The following is a 13,948-nucleotide window of genomic DNA, read 5'->3' as shown; positions in this document are numbered from 1 at the left end:
TCAACTTACGCTAAAATTATGAATGGAGTGAAGATTTTTTAAAATATGTATACACCCACAAATCCAGGTGGGGGAAATATAGATGGATGATCTTGAGATAAAGTAGGCATGAGACTAGTGCTCTTATGTTATTTCCTGTAGAATAATTTCCTACTGATAGGTTTGGGGTGAGTATTATTCAGGGTCCCAGTAGGAAGCAGATTATGCACTTAAATGAGTAACCGAGGGGAGAGTTTACTGAAGGGAAGATTTATAGAGGTGTGGCCAGATGGAGAGAAACCCTGAGGGAGAATGCAGCACCCTGGGGTTGGCAGGAGTAGGGAGCTGTTATCCTCCCTGAAGGGGCAAAGGCAGGGAACCCCAGGCAGGGCAGCTGTGGCCTTCAATAGACGGAGGGACAAATGCCCAACAATACTCTTCTTCCTGTGCCTCCCCATCCCCTGCACGTTGGGTATCCAGTGGCCATGCCCAGGCGGAAGCTGGCAGGTGAGAGAGGCCATTGACCAGCTCACACAGACCAGCCGCTCAGGGTGGAGTGTGGAGCGGGGGGGGGGTGCCAGATAGAAAATGTCCACATGGGGTCAAAAGGATGCTCTTTTTTCAAGAATTTTAATACATTTGGCAAGTTTGCCTATGAGAAATGTTGTAGCAATTTCTTACTGCCCATGAGCAGTCTAAGAGAGGTCCATTCTCCCATACTGCAGCCAATTCTGGGTACTGTTAACCTAACCAGCGCAGCCGGCTCCTTCTCCACAGGCGGATCTCTGTCAAATGCCACTCAGAGAAGCCCTCCCTGACCTCCTTAGCCAAAATAGCCACCCCTACCAGCCCCACACTCCCTCTGTCCGATTATCTGCTTCATGTTCTTTGTAGCACTAATCATGCTCTGAAATTAGATTATTTGTCTACTTATTTACCTTGCTGCCTGTCCAGTATAAACCCCGCGAGCGCAAGGCACCTGCCTGACCTGTTCAGGCTCTCTCTGGAGGACGATCCTAGTACGTGGTATGGGCACAATACATTTTGGTTAAATAAATGATGTGTACCTAAAACCTTGACCACCATCCCCTCCAAAAGCATGTTGACTTCAAACTCATCAGCATCTCTAGCAGGTTACTCGCATGTCTCACTCATTTTTGCTTCTTCCCTCCAGCTCCCCTACTTTATGAATGAGCTCACTCTAACGGAACTTGACATGGGAGTGGCTGTGCCAAAAATCCTTCAGGCCTTCAAGCCTTACGTTGATCACCAAGGTAACTCCTAATTGATTCTGGAGAGGACTTGACCATTTATCTGAGCACCGAAGGATTTCCATCCCTACAGATTCAATATCAAGACTTTGTGTTTGGAGGCAATTGGGGACTTTTTTAACCACCCTAGTTCTTATTGAGTGTCTTTTGTTCTCAACAATCATGGTCTTAAACTGATTTGGATGGTTCCCCCTCCTAAGCCTTCTAGTCTCTTGGTAATTACAGGGCCTCCTGCACCCCAAAGATGCCCGAATACCAGTTGACGGGGCCTGGGCTTTTGTGTGAGTAGCAGCCCCTGCCAGGGCACGAGCCTCTCACAGCATCATGTGTGCAGCTGCCCCGGCCCTGGACCCTTGCCAGGAGCCACCTCTCCTCATATATATTCATACCCTTACCTCCAACTTCTAGGTTGCAAATTTTGACCTTCATGTCTTACATCTTTATGTTTCTTACTATTAATATACTCTGTAGGTGCTTAGTAAATGTTTGAAAAATGAAGATATACTGTATATTCAAAGACAATATTTTGAGAGTAGGGCTCTGTGCTAGAGGAACATTCTCAGATTTGATTTTTTTTTTCTTTTTTGAGACGGGTTTTACTCTGTCATCCAGGATAGAACACAGTGATGTCATCATAGCTCACTGAGACTTCAAACTCCTGGGCTTAGCAAGCCTCCTGCCTCAGCTTCCCAAGCACTTGGGACTACAGGTGCACACCACCACGCCTGGCTAAGTTTTCTATTTTTTGTAAAGAAACGGTCTCGCTATGTTGCCCACACTGGTCTCAAACTCCTAGGCTCAAGCAATCCTCTGTTTTGGCCTCCCAAAATGCTAGGATTACAGGCATATGTGAGCCCCCATGCTTTGCCTCAAATTTTATTTTTTTAAACATGCTACTGATATAATATTTATGCCTACTCTTGTGGGTGGGAGGAAAGAGTTGATTAGAATGTAGAGAGAGTTTAAATAAAATTATGGTAATTTTACACAGGTAAAGACCTATGTCTTTTGTGTCACATTAACCATAAATATGGTTTTAAAAGGACCTTGACAGGGAAATTTTAGTATGCAGGAATTTATAAAAAAAAAAGAAGAGCAAGCCAGGTAGGCAAGAAGAGCCTGTTAGCATGCAGGGAAAATTCTCCCCAACTTCTTCACTGGAGCATCCTGACCAAGTGAGCATCTTTCCGCTTAGACCATATTTACATCGTTCCTAAAATGGCTTAGGAACAAGGTAGGGGCAAAAATAATTACGGTTCTCCAAGAGAGTGATAGTTGTTTTGAAGTAAATGTTTTATAAACTTTGTAGATTACAGAAGCTACTTTTCAGTTTGACTATATCAAATGGCTCTTGAATCATATTTAGTGAAGTCATTTTTCTGCTGTTAAATACATGTGATGTAAATATGGAGAGATTTTTCTAGCCGTACAGTTAGCAGCTCTAGCAGATCTCTCTAGCAATGTTTTACTTGACAGCCCATATTTCTAGTTTTTAGCATCACATCAATTTCAGAGAAAGATAGAGCAGATATTATTTGCAAATCCAGAAGGCCACCTAATACCTGCATGTTGAGATCACCTGTAAGCCCTCAGTTATGTCTATACTTTGATAAATCTTAGTGTTCCTGGGTTTGGTCACTTCTGGTTCACTGAAAGTGAAACTAGAAAAGATTTCGATCCTTTGCAAATGATTTAGCTACAGTGTTTTTAACCCCATGCTAAATTTTAAAAGATACATATCCATATGTTGACTGCATAGCTAGGCTCCTTGCCCCTCCATGTACAGGGCTGCCTTTCCTCCTCTGACTCAGGCAGCCTCTCTGTTGCCCTTTGCTCTTTGCCTCTTTAGAAATTGACTTGTAGCAAGCTGGTATAAATGATCAGCTAACACAAACCTCCTGAGAGTTGGCTTTAAATAAGGTAAATAATTCGTGTATGTGCACTATTTTCTAATAGCTAGCAGTCTCTTATCCCAGGGCTGTCCTTTGCTGAATTTGTAGAAATTTCCAAGGAGAGGGGAGCAGGGCCACAGCAGGGCTTTGCAGCATCTAAGAAGTGTCCCTGTGGCTTTGAACTCTATAGCTTCTCGCAGCAACTTTGGTCAGGCTTTGAGTACAATTCACCAAACACCCATGTCTCAAGCTTTTTAACTGTTCCTCTAGAGCAAGAGCTGCAGTGAGATATTTCACTGTATACATCAAACTTTGCTGGTTTTTAACCCATTCGGAGCTTCATTTAACTCCTCCCAGGGAAAGTTTTAGAGATCTGCTTGCTTGTATAATTAGGGAAAAAATGTTACTAAAGAAGGGAACAATAAAGACCTAAAGATAGCCAGGTACAGTGGGTTATGCTTGCAATCCCAGTACTGGGAGGCCGAGGCAAGAGGATCACTTGAGGCCAGGAGTTTGACACCAGTCTGGGCAACAAAGTGAGATACCCCATCTCTACAAAATAAATAAATAAAAATATATTTTTTTAATAAAATGACCTGGCCAGGTACCATGGCTCATACCTGAAATCCTAACACTTTAGGAGGCCAAGATGGGAGGATTGCTTGAGGCCAGGAGTTCAAGACCAGCCTGAGCACCATAGTGAGACTCCATCTCTACAAAAAATAGAAAAATTAGCTGGATGTGGTGGCACATGCCTGTTGTCCCAGCTACAGGCTGAGGTGGGAGGATCGCTTGAGCCCAGGAGTTTGAGATTGCAGTGAGCTATGATGATGCCACCACACTCTAGCTCAGGCAACAGAGTATGACCCTGTCTCACAAAATATATATCTTTTCTGACTTGTGCTCGTTTGTTGGAGGGATATTCAGGTCACAGCTGGTTGGATTATTCTCCCATCCAAGTACTAACCAGGCCCGACCCTGCTTAGCTTCCGAGATCAGATGAGATCGGGCGCATTCAGGGTGGTATGGCCGTAGACTGGTTGGATTATTCTATCCTCGGGATGCTCCTCTTGAGGCAACACAGAGTGCTGGTTCTGAGTAATAGCTCTAGAGCCCACTGCCAGGTCCACAGCCTTGGGCAAGTTCCTTAACCCCTTCATGTCCTCATCTCTCAAATGGTGATTCTAATGGCACCCACTTCCTAGGCTGATTGTGAGGATTAAATGAGTCAATACATGAAAGGCACTTAGAACAGCATCTGGCACTTGCAGGCACTTTATGAGAGCTAGCTATTGTTACTGTTACTGTCATCAGTGCGTCCTTGGATGTGCTGTTAGAGAGTTTAGAATGTGGGTGGCTGTGGTGTCCTGTTACCATCCTACAGGTCAAAGTTAACAGATCCTACCATGATAAACAGAAAGAAAAGTGCTATTCTCAGCTTTCGTGGCTTGCTGCTAAGAGGAGTAAAGTCTGTAATTCTCTGGATGAAACTGCATATGTTGGCCATATTGGCCCATCCAAGTTCCAGGACACACACCAGTCTCTGGTGTAGTGAATGAGGGTAAATGACCATCTTTCCCAGGGCATTCTCACTTCCCACCAATGGCAGATGGCCGGAAGATGGACAAGCTCTGTCCCTTGGAAACTGGCTCTGCCCCTCCTCCCTCAGCTCTGACCCCTCACCGCTTCACACACAACCTAGAACTAGCCCGTCTACCTGTGGGGTGTACGTGGGTCTCCTTTCTTCCCTTTAGGCCACCCAGCAAGGCCCAAAAGTCTGTCTCTATCACCCTTCCCTCCCTGGACTGGCCTCACCCCTCCCCTCAGCCCCTTCCTGGGCTGCCATCTCCAGGGCCCGCCGTCTGGGCTCTACCAGGCCCTCCCCATCAGCCAGGCTCTTTCCAGTCATTTTATTAACTCTGTTAGGTCAGTGTTTTCCCATTCATCCATTCAACAAATACTCATCGTGGGGAAAACAGAAATTTTCAGAAAAAGTAGAAAGGAAAACATTACCTATCCTCCTACCATTCAGAAATAGCCAGGGTTACCTTTTTGGTACATTCTCTTCTAACCTTTTTTCTTACAGATAAAAATTAATTTAGAATGTATAGATAGCTCTTTTCAAATCCCTGGAAGAAGTGGGCAGACTCGAAAGAGCAACCAGAGATCACCTAGCCGGACCCGACCGTGCGTGTAGGAGCCAAAGCCCAGAGTGGGGGTGACTTGCCAAAGGTCATCGGCAGCCTCACCTTTCCACTCTCTTTGCATGGCTTCTAGGCCCGGGCCGGAGGCAGTGGCCTAAGCCAGGCTGCCTGCGTGTAGGCCCTGCTGCTACACTGTCCAGCAGGGACCATGGGAGGCTACTGACCACGCTACACTTCAGTTCCCTCATCCTTAAAGTGCTGAAGGCAGTAGTGTCTGCCTTGTCTGTTGTGAAGATTAAATGTACTCCTCAGCCTCAGAGCACACGTGGCATGTAGTAAACCATCAGTGTTAGCTGCTGCTGCTACTTAGCAAAGGCTTCCTGAAGGACCTGGGTTGGGGCCTGTTTCCGTCAGCCAGCCAGGTTTTCATCCTCTGTGCCTGGGATGGGGGCTGCAGAGCAGTGCCCGCAGGTGTCAGCAGGGTCAGAAGGAACCAAGGGTGTGGACTGTGGACCTCAAGTTTAGATTAACTCATTTAGTCTTCAGGATGTTTGTTGCATGTATCTGAGTCTGCAAATAGTCACTGTCCACCAGGGGCAGAGGCCTTACTGGTTCTGCCTTATTTCGAGATACCCAAATAACAGCCCAAGTTTCAACTGAAGTTCTCAGATTTTGTGGAAATACTATTAATACCACGTCCCCCAGGAGTAGGAACTTTGTCCATCTCCAGAGATGCCCTTAGTCGTGACTACAGGTGTCCGCTGTCTGCACTGTTGTTCCAGACCTTAACCTACAGTGCCTGGTGCTGTCATCCAGTGCTGGGCTGAAGTTACTTTGCCAATTGAGTATTGCAGAAACTGGAGCCAGAGTCAGTGGTGCCCTGCCCAGCCATCCCGCCACACCCTCTTCAAGAGTGATGTGAGGAGAGCAGCTGTGGCCAGCATGGCACCCGGCCTGAAGTCACAGCCATGTGGTGCACACACTGACCAGATCATGTTTTGTGAGGGAAAACTTGTCCTTTTGTGGAACTCGGGTGGGCTGGGGTAGGGTGGGGAAGGAGATGCTCATTTGCTACTGGGTCAGACTTGAAGTGGTGGAGCTCTAGTTCAGAGAACAGTTACAGGTAGATAAAGCTAAAAATTATGTCTGTCATAAAAGACACATCCAAACACAAGGAATTGCTAATTTTCTGTGGTATCTGAATGAACAATATGGCACCAGTCTGTTTGCCAGGAACAAAACAGTCACTACTGTGTTCTTCTGAGAGCCAAAGAACTCCAGCATCTGTTCTTGATAACATATTATCAAATGTTCCATTTTAAGAAGTTTTGTTCTTTGGATGCCAAATGTTGACTTTCATAGTGAAAATCAGCTATTAATAATTATAGGTAGAAGGAAATGGAGGAGCAAATAACATGAGGACCAAGCTCAGGTGAGCAAGGCTTCCAGTTCCCTTAACTCCTTCCGAGTAGCAGATGCCCTGGGAAGCCTATTCTGATGAGACTGATGCCTTTAGTCGTAATAAAACAGGCCCAGGCGGTGGCTCACACCTGTAATCCCAGCGCTCTGGGAGGCTGAGGTGGGAGGATCACTTGAGGCCAGGAGTTTGAGACCAGCCTGGGCAACGTAGTGAGACCCTGGTTCTACAAAAAATTAGCTGGGTGTGGTGGGACATACCTATCGTCTCAGCAACTTGAGAGGCTGAGGCAGGAGGATCACTTGAGCCTAGGAGTTGGAGGCTGCAGTGAGCTATGGTCACGTCACTGCACTCCAGCCTGGGGGACAGAGTGAGACCCTGTCTCAAAAAAAAAGTAATAAAACAATGAACTGCTCTATGAAATTACTAGATTTATGTGGCCACAGCAGGGCTGTTACTGATGCTATGGGGTTTGTTAACTAGAAAACCAGGGAGAAGGCAGAAGAACCTCTGTCTGGTTGTACTCACCCGTTGTCTCTGGGGACATGCACAAGGCATGTTTATGACCTCTTGTGCCATCATGGGGTGACCTGCACCTGGTGACCTAGGTCATTTTTATTCTTCAAGCATATAGTTCTAGAGGGCAGAGGTTCCTCTCAGTGTCTTTAGCTCTCATGTTGTGCATTATGAATTCAGTAAGCACTTTTTGGTGGAATGAGCTATAGTTTTTGCCTCAATATCCCTCTGAGTAGTGGTGGCAGTGGTAACCGATACTTCCCCCATGACGCTGAAGAGTGGGAAAACAGCCATCTGAGTTCCTTGCAGGTCCTTGCAGGAAGACTGACTAAAGCTTGTCATATCCGTTGTCAGTCATGTTCCACGTGCTGCTGAATGAAGTGCCAGTTTTATAGGGGCTTGTTGATAATCAGGTGCCGCGCACTTTCCAGAGAACCTCTCATGACGGACTACCTTACTCCTTTATAAAGGCATCAAAAAGTGTCCTGCTCCTCAACTTCTGGCTTTTGTCCTCGAGCACTACCCACAGCAGATGGCTGTAGAAAGCAGCATCTTAAATGAAATGCCTCACAACCAAGTCTTAATGTGTCAAGAGCACAAAAGAAAAATCCCTGTAACTACATTCATCTAGATTAAGTAGCATTTAGCTCAGAGTTAAGATGCTGCTCATGGAACAGTGTATGTCCCCATCTTCCCATTGTGGCTACATTCGTCCCCAAAGGGAAGACAGCCTTTCTGGTAACTGTTAATTGCATCTTTCAGTCTTGCAAGGCAGTGGCCTCCTGACTCACCCATTACATAACCCATTAATCTGGGCTCCAAGTTGCACAAGTTTCGCGTGCTCTTGCAAAAGTGTTCAGGGTACTTTCTGCCTGTTGAATCATTGTCACACAAGCAAGATTATCTTTGCACCTAATGCTAAAATAGTCTGCTTATCCTTGTCTGAATGCAAACACATCATATTAATTTGTTTGAATGTTTGCCATTTATATCTGTTTTTATAAATTCTTAAACCATTCTGGCCTCTTTCATATTCTGATTGAGTGCCAGGGCTGAGCAACGCCCTGTGGGTGGGCCTGGCAGGGCATATTCAGTGGTATAAAGAACAGACCCCTCCCCCAAGTGGAGGCCCAGTCAGATGTCCAGGTCTCTCGTCCCGAGATGCCAGGCTCTGCAGCTGCCCAGCTCAGCCTCTTCCCTGGCGACAGCAGCAAGGGAGGCTGCAGCAAGGAGTATAAGAGTGTGCTGGTGACAGCAGAAAAAGGGAAGCCACCTGGCCAGGCTGTGCCAGGTGCTGGGCTGTACACAGCCTTCCCCTGACGAGACAGTGCAATATCCCTTGTGCAGATGAGGACACTGATGCAGAGGTTGAGAAATTCCAGTGAGGGTCAAGCCCCAGTCCATGTGACTGGGCTCCGTGCTCTTCCCTCAGCCTCCTGCCCTTAGCTCCTGGCAGGGACACTGGACCACACGTCATTGGGTGGAATGTCTCAGTGACTAGGGTACAAGCTGGCAGTTTACCAAGCCTATCTCCATATCCCCTCTTTTAGAAAACAGACAAGCAAAACCTTCCATTTTGTAAGAAGTAAAATTCTGGTGCCTTCAATACGTCAGCTTTCAAAGGCAGTACATACTTTTAATATTTATTCGAAACCTGACTAGGATTTTCAAAAGAAATGATTGTTTGGATACGTATAGTAACCAGATAGTTTGAATCTGCTAATTCAAATTAAATAGAGCTGGAGATATTATACAGCAATAAATATCTTCTTTACTGATGTTCTTTTTATATTGAGTTTAAAATCTATTAATATCTAGTCTTTTGCTCTAATCCCATTTTTATTGGGAGTGATTAATGACTCTGTTAGTTAATGTCTTTGGTAAAGCAGATGTACCCTTTATTTCCAGCAATAGTGCCTTTGAAGATCAAGCTCACTAATGATTTTTAACTGCTTAACGTAAGCAAGACAGAAAGCAACTTCATGAGTGTTGCTGCAAAGATAATCACAATTGATCCTCATATCACTTGAACCAGCTCACTCATGGAAAATAATTACCTTCCATTATGGTAAAAAGAATTTGTTGAAAGCAAAATAGAAATCATTCCGCCCTTAGCGAGGAATTACACCATTAGTGCTTCCTGAGGTTGAGCAGTGCTTTTATCTGAGGTGGTGGCCATATGAGGGATGGGTTATTTACTGTAATTGTTTGAAAATGCCGCTGTGTGTAAACATGGTTTTAGATGAACATCCTGCTTCCTCTTAGATGTTGTCATTTGTCGTATGAGGATCTATAAAAGTTTATTAACATTTAAACACCCACTTGAAGGATCACATTTTGATAGAAAGTCCATGAAATATTACAGGGTTCTGAGTCTAAAACATCACAGCATAGCCTGCCTTACCTGCCAAATTGTAGAATCCTCAAATAGAAGAGGGTCGTGAGAATGAGAAGAACCATGTTTGCATTTTAGACTACTGGTCAGTGGTTGTACAGTGAAATTCCATGAAGCCACATGCCTCTTAGATATGATGTCATTGCCATTAGTATCTTTCCTAAGGAACAGGTTTTTAAACTAAGGTACAGAGTACTGACTTTATCTGGATAATCCTGGGAATTGAAAGTTGATTCTTTTGTTTCCGTTACTAGGTAATTTCCAGAAAGAAAGGAAGGTTCTAAACATTTTTGTCTCTCTTCCTATCATACCATACTAAATCTGAACCATTTTCTGTGCACCCCTTCGCCCTCCACTGGATAATTTTAAGAAAGGGAGTGGTTCTCATGTGTGCTTAAAAAGCAATCCAGCTTGCAGTCACATCTCTGCACTTCCCTTCGGCCTTGTAACCAGCTGAACATCAGCACACCTTGTCCTGACTTTGCCCTGGATCAAGCCATCTCCTTCTGCGGGGCCTGTGTTGTCTTACACATGTGAGGAGAAGAAGTCAGAGGATGGGACCCTTCCAGTGCTAACATGTGCACTGAATTCCCCGTGGCCATTTTAGGGGATACCGAAATGCCAGCCGTTGACCAAATGCGCAGACCACTGTTTCTTGTGTGTGTTGATAGTACAGCGCTCTCACAGTCCTCTTCCTGCCTGTGTTAGTAGTACAAGCGATACATAGACTTTCAATGTGGTGCTCACATAGATAACTTTAAAATAGAAGTTTTTGTACTGTCATTTATAGTCATGTATTTTTTTGGGGGGGGAAAAAACAATTCTGTTTATTCCCCATTTCTCCAGGACTCTGGATCGATTTGGAAATGTCCTACAATGGGTCCTTTCTGATGACTCTCGAGACCAAAATGAATTTGACCAAACTAGGTAAAGAGCCTCTTGTTGAAGCCCTGAAGGTTGGAGAAATTGGCAAAGAAGGGTAAGGGGCTATATGTGAATTTACTAATCCAACCTTTCCCTCCAGCCTTTGAGAAGCAGGTTTGATGTATAGTAGCCCCTGGATGTTGAGTGAGCGTCTGTGTAAGTGCTGTTGGACCTCAGAGTGTTTCAGGGAACGGTTCCTAGTCTCATCCCCAGCAGACTGTGAGTCCCCAGCCCTGCTCAGCTGTGACAGGTCCTTTTGACCTCAGTGCTGACGGTGGTGCACATGGTATCTAATTACCAGACTGCATCACCAACTCAGACAAGCAGAATACATCACTAATAAAGCTCCTTTTTCAGCTTTAAACCACAAACAGCAATGTGTGGAGCAGGCTGAGGTCCCCAGGGGATCTATCTGCTTTAATCACAAGGTCAGAATTATTTATAATTAGACAATTGATTTTGGAGCCAAGAGGGTGCTCCTAAAGTGTTTTGAGAAGCATTTTCCCTAAATAATACAATATTGATTTGCTTGGTAAATTCCTCTCTTTGTAGAAGAATCTGCTGCCTGGAGTTTGTGTGATTTAGTAAATATTCCAAAATTGTGAGATAATTAATGAAGCTTGATTTTTCTTCCTCAAACACCTACAGTGGATAAGCTGGAACTTTTACATCCCTCCATACCTTAAAAATGACTGCTCTCACTACAGATTTAAATGATTATTATTGTTTCTACCAAATTAACAATGCTGACTGGAGTCTGCTTCTCATAGCTTTAGCCCTTTGCAAGGAATCAACAGTATGATGGTGAAAATGCTGCAAGGCGCCAACTTCTGAGGGTCTACCTATGAGACACAGGCGCTCAGATGTTTGCTTAGTTACGGCTCTGAACTGACGTCTTTAGTCAACACTGTGTATAGCAGATTGAGGTGTTCGGTTATACATTTGAGCATATTCTTAGATTATTCTGATTTATCCAAGTTACTTAATGAAATGTTCCTGTTTTAATAATTGGAGAATTTGACCTGCTGTGTGCAATCTAACCTGTATCTGTGCTGTTTTCCTTTCATTTTTCTATTTGTTAAAATGTGTTTGGATTCGGCAATCTGTGGATTTGTATTTTCTGGTGAGTGGTATTTATCAACTCTCCATGTAGCATTTCATACCCTATAAGTTCTAAGTCTTGTTTGGTCCCATGTGAAGCCACAAGGAAACCTGTCTTTTCACTGTGTTCCCAAACATAAAGGCACAGTCCACGGGCCTGAGAAAGCTGAGATTGGGAGTAGTTAAGAGGTGTTCCTGGCAGGGAAAGTCTTCCAGACTTCCCAGTTTGAATGCCGGGGTCCAGAGCTTGTCAGACTCCACTTCTGGTGCTGTTGCCCTCATCCCACCCATACGAACAGCTAAGGACCATAATTCCAGTCTCATGACAGCAGAGTTCCAGAACCAGCTGCTAGAAAATGAAGCACTCTAGGCAGAAGAGGTCTTGAAAATGAGGTCTAATGAAATGGGAGTGTGGCAGAGCAAATTTCAGTCAGAAGCATTTGTGCAAAGAGCCCTTTTTGGAAACAGCCTGTGCTGGCAACAGGTGCAGGGATTCCATTGGAAAGAGGGTCTTGGGGCATCAGGTGTTGCAACAAGGCCAGGTGTCTGAGGTCCTTGCCACTTAGATGTTCCACATTCACTGTTATTCGTGTAGCTTTCTTGGTACAATTTCAAGTTCATAAACTCTGGCTGATCAGAGGATGGACATGTCTCCAAACAAGCCACACTTCTCCAGACTGAGTGAAAAAAAAATCCTCTGCTTTAGGAATGTGATGATATTATTTTTAATTTTTAATATATTTCTAAAGTACCATTTTTTTCTCTAGAAGAATATTATGAAATATTTTGCTTCCTGTAAGGGTGTTAAATTATATATGTGCATGTAATTGGCTGTCATTTAATTTTAAAAGCTAGGAAGAATGCAATCCAAAATCACTTCATTTCAGAGAAAAAAGCCTGGAAAAATAGACTCTTAACTCTTTTTTGCATAAAGGACTCCTTTGGGAATCTGAGAGCTCTGGATCCTTCTTCCAGAAAGGATCCTCATACACCATTTGGCTCACAGTTTCTGAGAGCCTCTGAAAGCCCATCATGGTTAAGAACCTAATCCCAGAGTGATTTTAGAATCTACTTCACTTCCTCAGTCCTGAATCACCTTGAGGCTAAGTCACAGAGGAGGGACAAAAGTCAGCATGTGTAGTATCTGTACTAAGCATGTGATCTTTGGTTCTGACATCTTCCTTAATATTAATTCAAAGTGCTTCAACCCGCAGCCGCCTGTCAGGGGTCCCACTCCTAGTAAGGGTCCACTTGTAGGTGTCCTGCCTGGCAGGGCCTCCGCTTTTTCTCATTACTTTTTTCAGTACCATTCAAGCAGGCAAATGATTGTGTGCTTGGGGAGTCTCTGAGGAGATGCTGCTCCACCTGTGAGAGTCCTTCCTCCTGGTAGGAAGTTTGTTCACCTTAGCACCCTGAGGGTGAGATTGAGAAATTGAAATCTGTGTTGCTTTATTCTAGCGAAGATTCTTCCCTTTGAAATGTGTGTCCACTATATACTTGGGGGCATTTTTCCTTTAGTCTTTTTATTTCCCAGATAGTCTTTTTGTCACACACTGTGGTTAACCTAACTTTGGGACAGTAAGGTACTGAAATGGAATTCAGGTAGTGAGCTGAAAGCAGTCTTAACTTTAGGAATTGACCAGAAGAGGACAAAATGAGTCAGTAAGGGCAACATTCTGCGTCTTGGGTGGTCTTTAAATAAGGAATGATGTTGGACTGGAGTGTTTCCTATAAGGCACTTGGCTTGTTCCTGTTCTACGACTGCAGCCCGGGCCCAGTGTGCAAATCCCCAAGTCAGAGGGTGGCCCCCTCTCACCTCCGCATTGGGTCAGTAGTCCACTGTGTACCCCAAATTACCCCTCTGCCCCCAGGCCCCTGATGTTCTGGGTGCTGGGTACTTGCAGTTGATACTGCGACTCACTCTAGTTTGTCAGTATATGTTCACGTTTGTCTGTGACAGATGTATGGGACTGATTTCTCTCAAGTAAAAGAAAATTAATAGATTCCTATGAGTGTGGTCCCCCACAAAGCAAACACCTCACAGGGCTGCTTAATCTAACTATCAATTCTTCATTAAGGCATTTTTTTGGAGCTGCTTTTTAGAATTGCCTCTGGAGTCTTTTAACTATCCTGAGTGACAGCAAATCATCCTGCTTTGTAAGATGGTTTGGATCTTTGAGAAATTGCTGGAAGTCATCGTAAGTGATGGTGATTATGACACCAAGAAATATTTGGTCCAAGACTAGAGTATCAGAGATAAAATAATGTACTTCTTCTTAGGTGTCTGACTCCAAACACATTTCTAAAAA

At 44.4% G+C, this 13,948-nt stretch overlaps 1 protein-coding gene across 2 annotated transcripts in view; it reads left to right on the top strand.

Annotated features, from left to right (window-relative positions):
• TEX2 (testis expressed 2) overlaps positions 1–13,948 on the top strand; it is a 105,902-nt gene that overhangs the window by 82,166 nt on the left and 9,788 nt on the right. Inside the window, exons 7-8 of one of the 2 annotated variants that reach the window (XM_045525819.1) lie at positions 1,154–1,253; positions 10,461–10,593. In XM_045525819.1, coding sequence (XP_045381775.1) covers positions 1,154–1,253; positions 10,461–10,593 — 233 coding nt within the window. The remainder of the gene's footprint in view (positions 1–1,153; positions 1,254–10,460; positions 10,594–13,948) is intronic. The other variant, XM_045525821.1, reaches the window with a different exon arrangement.

This window comes from Lemur catta, chromosome 15 (assembly GCF_020740605.2).
Source record: "Lemur catta isolate mLemCat1 chromosome 15, mLemCat1.pri, whole genome shotgun sequence".
Classification (NCBI taxonomy): Eukaryota; Metazoa; Chordata; class Mammalia; order Primates; family Lemuridae; genus Lemur; species Lemur catta.
This window is presented reverse-complemented; position numbering and strand designations above follow the sequence as displayed.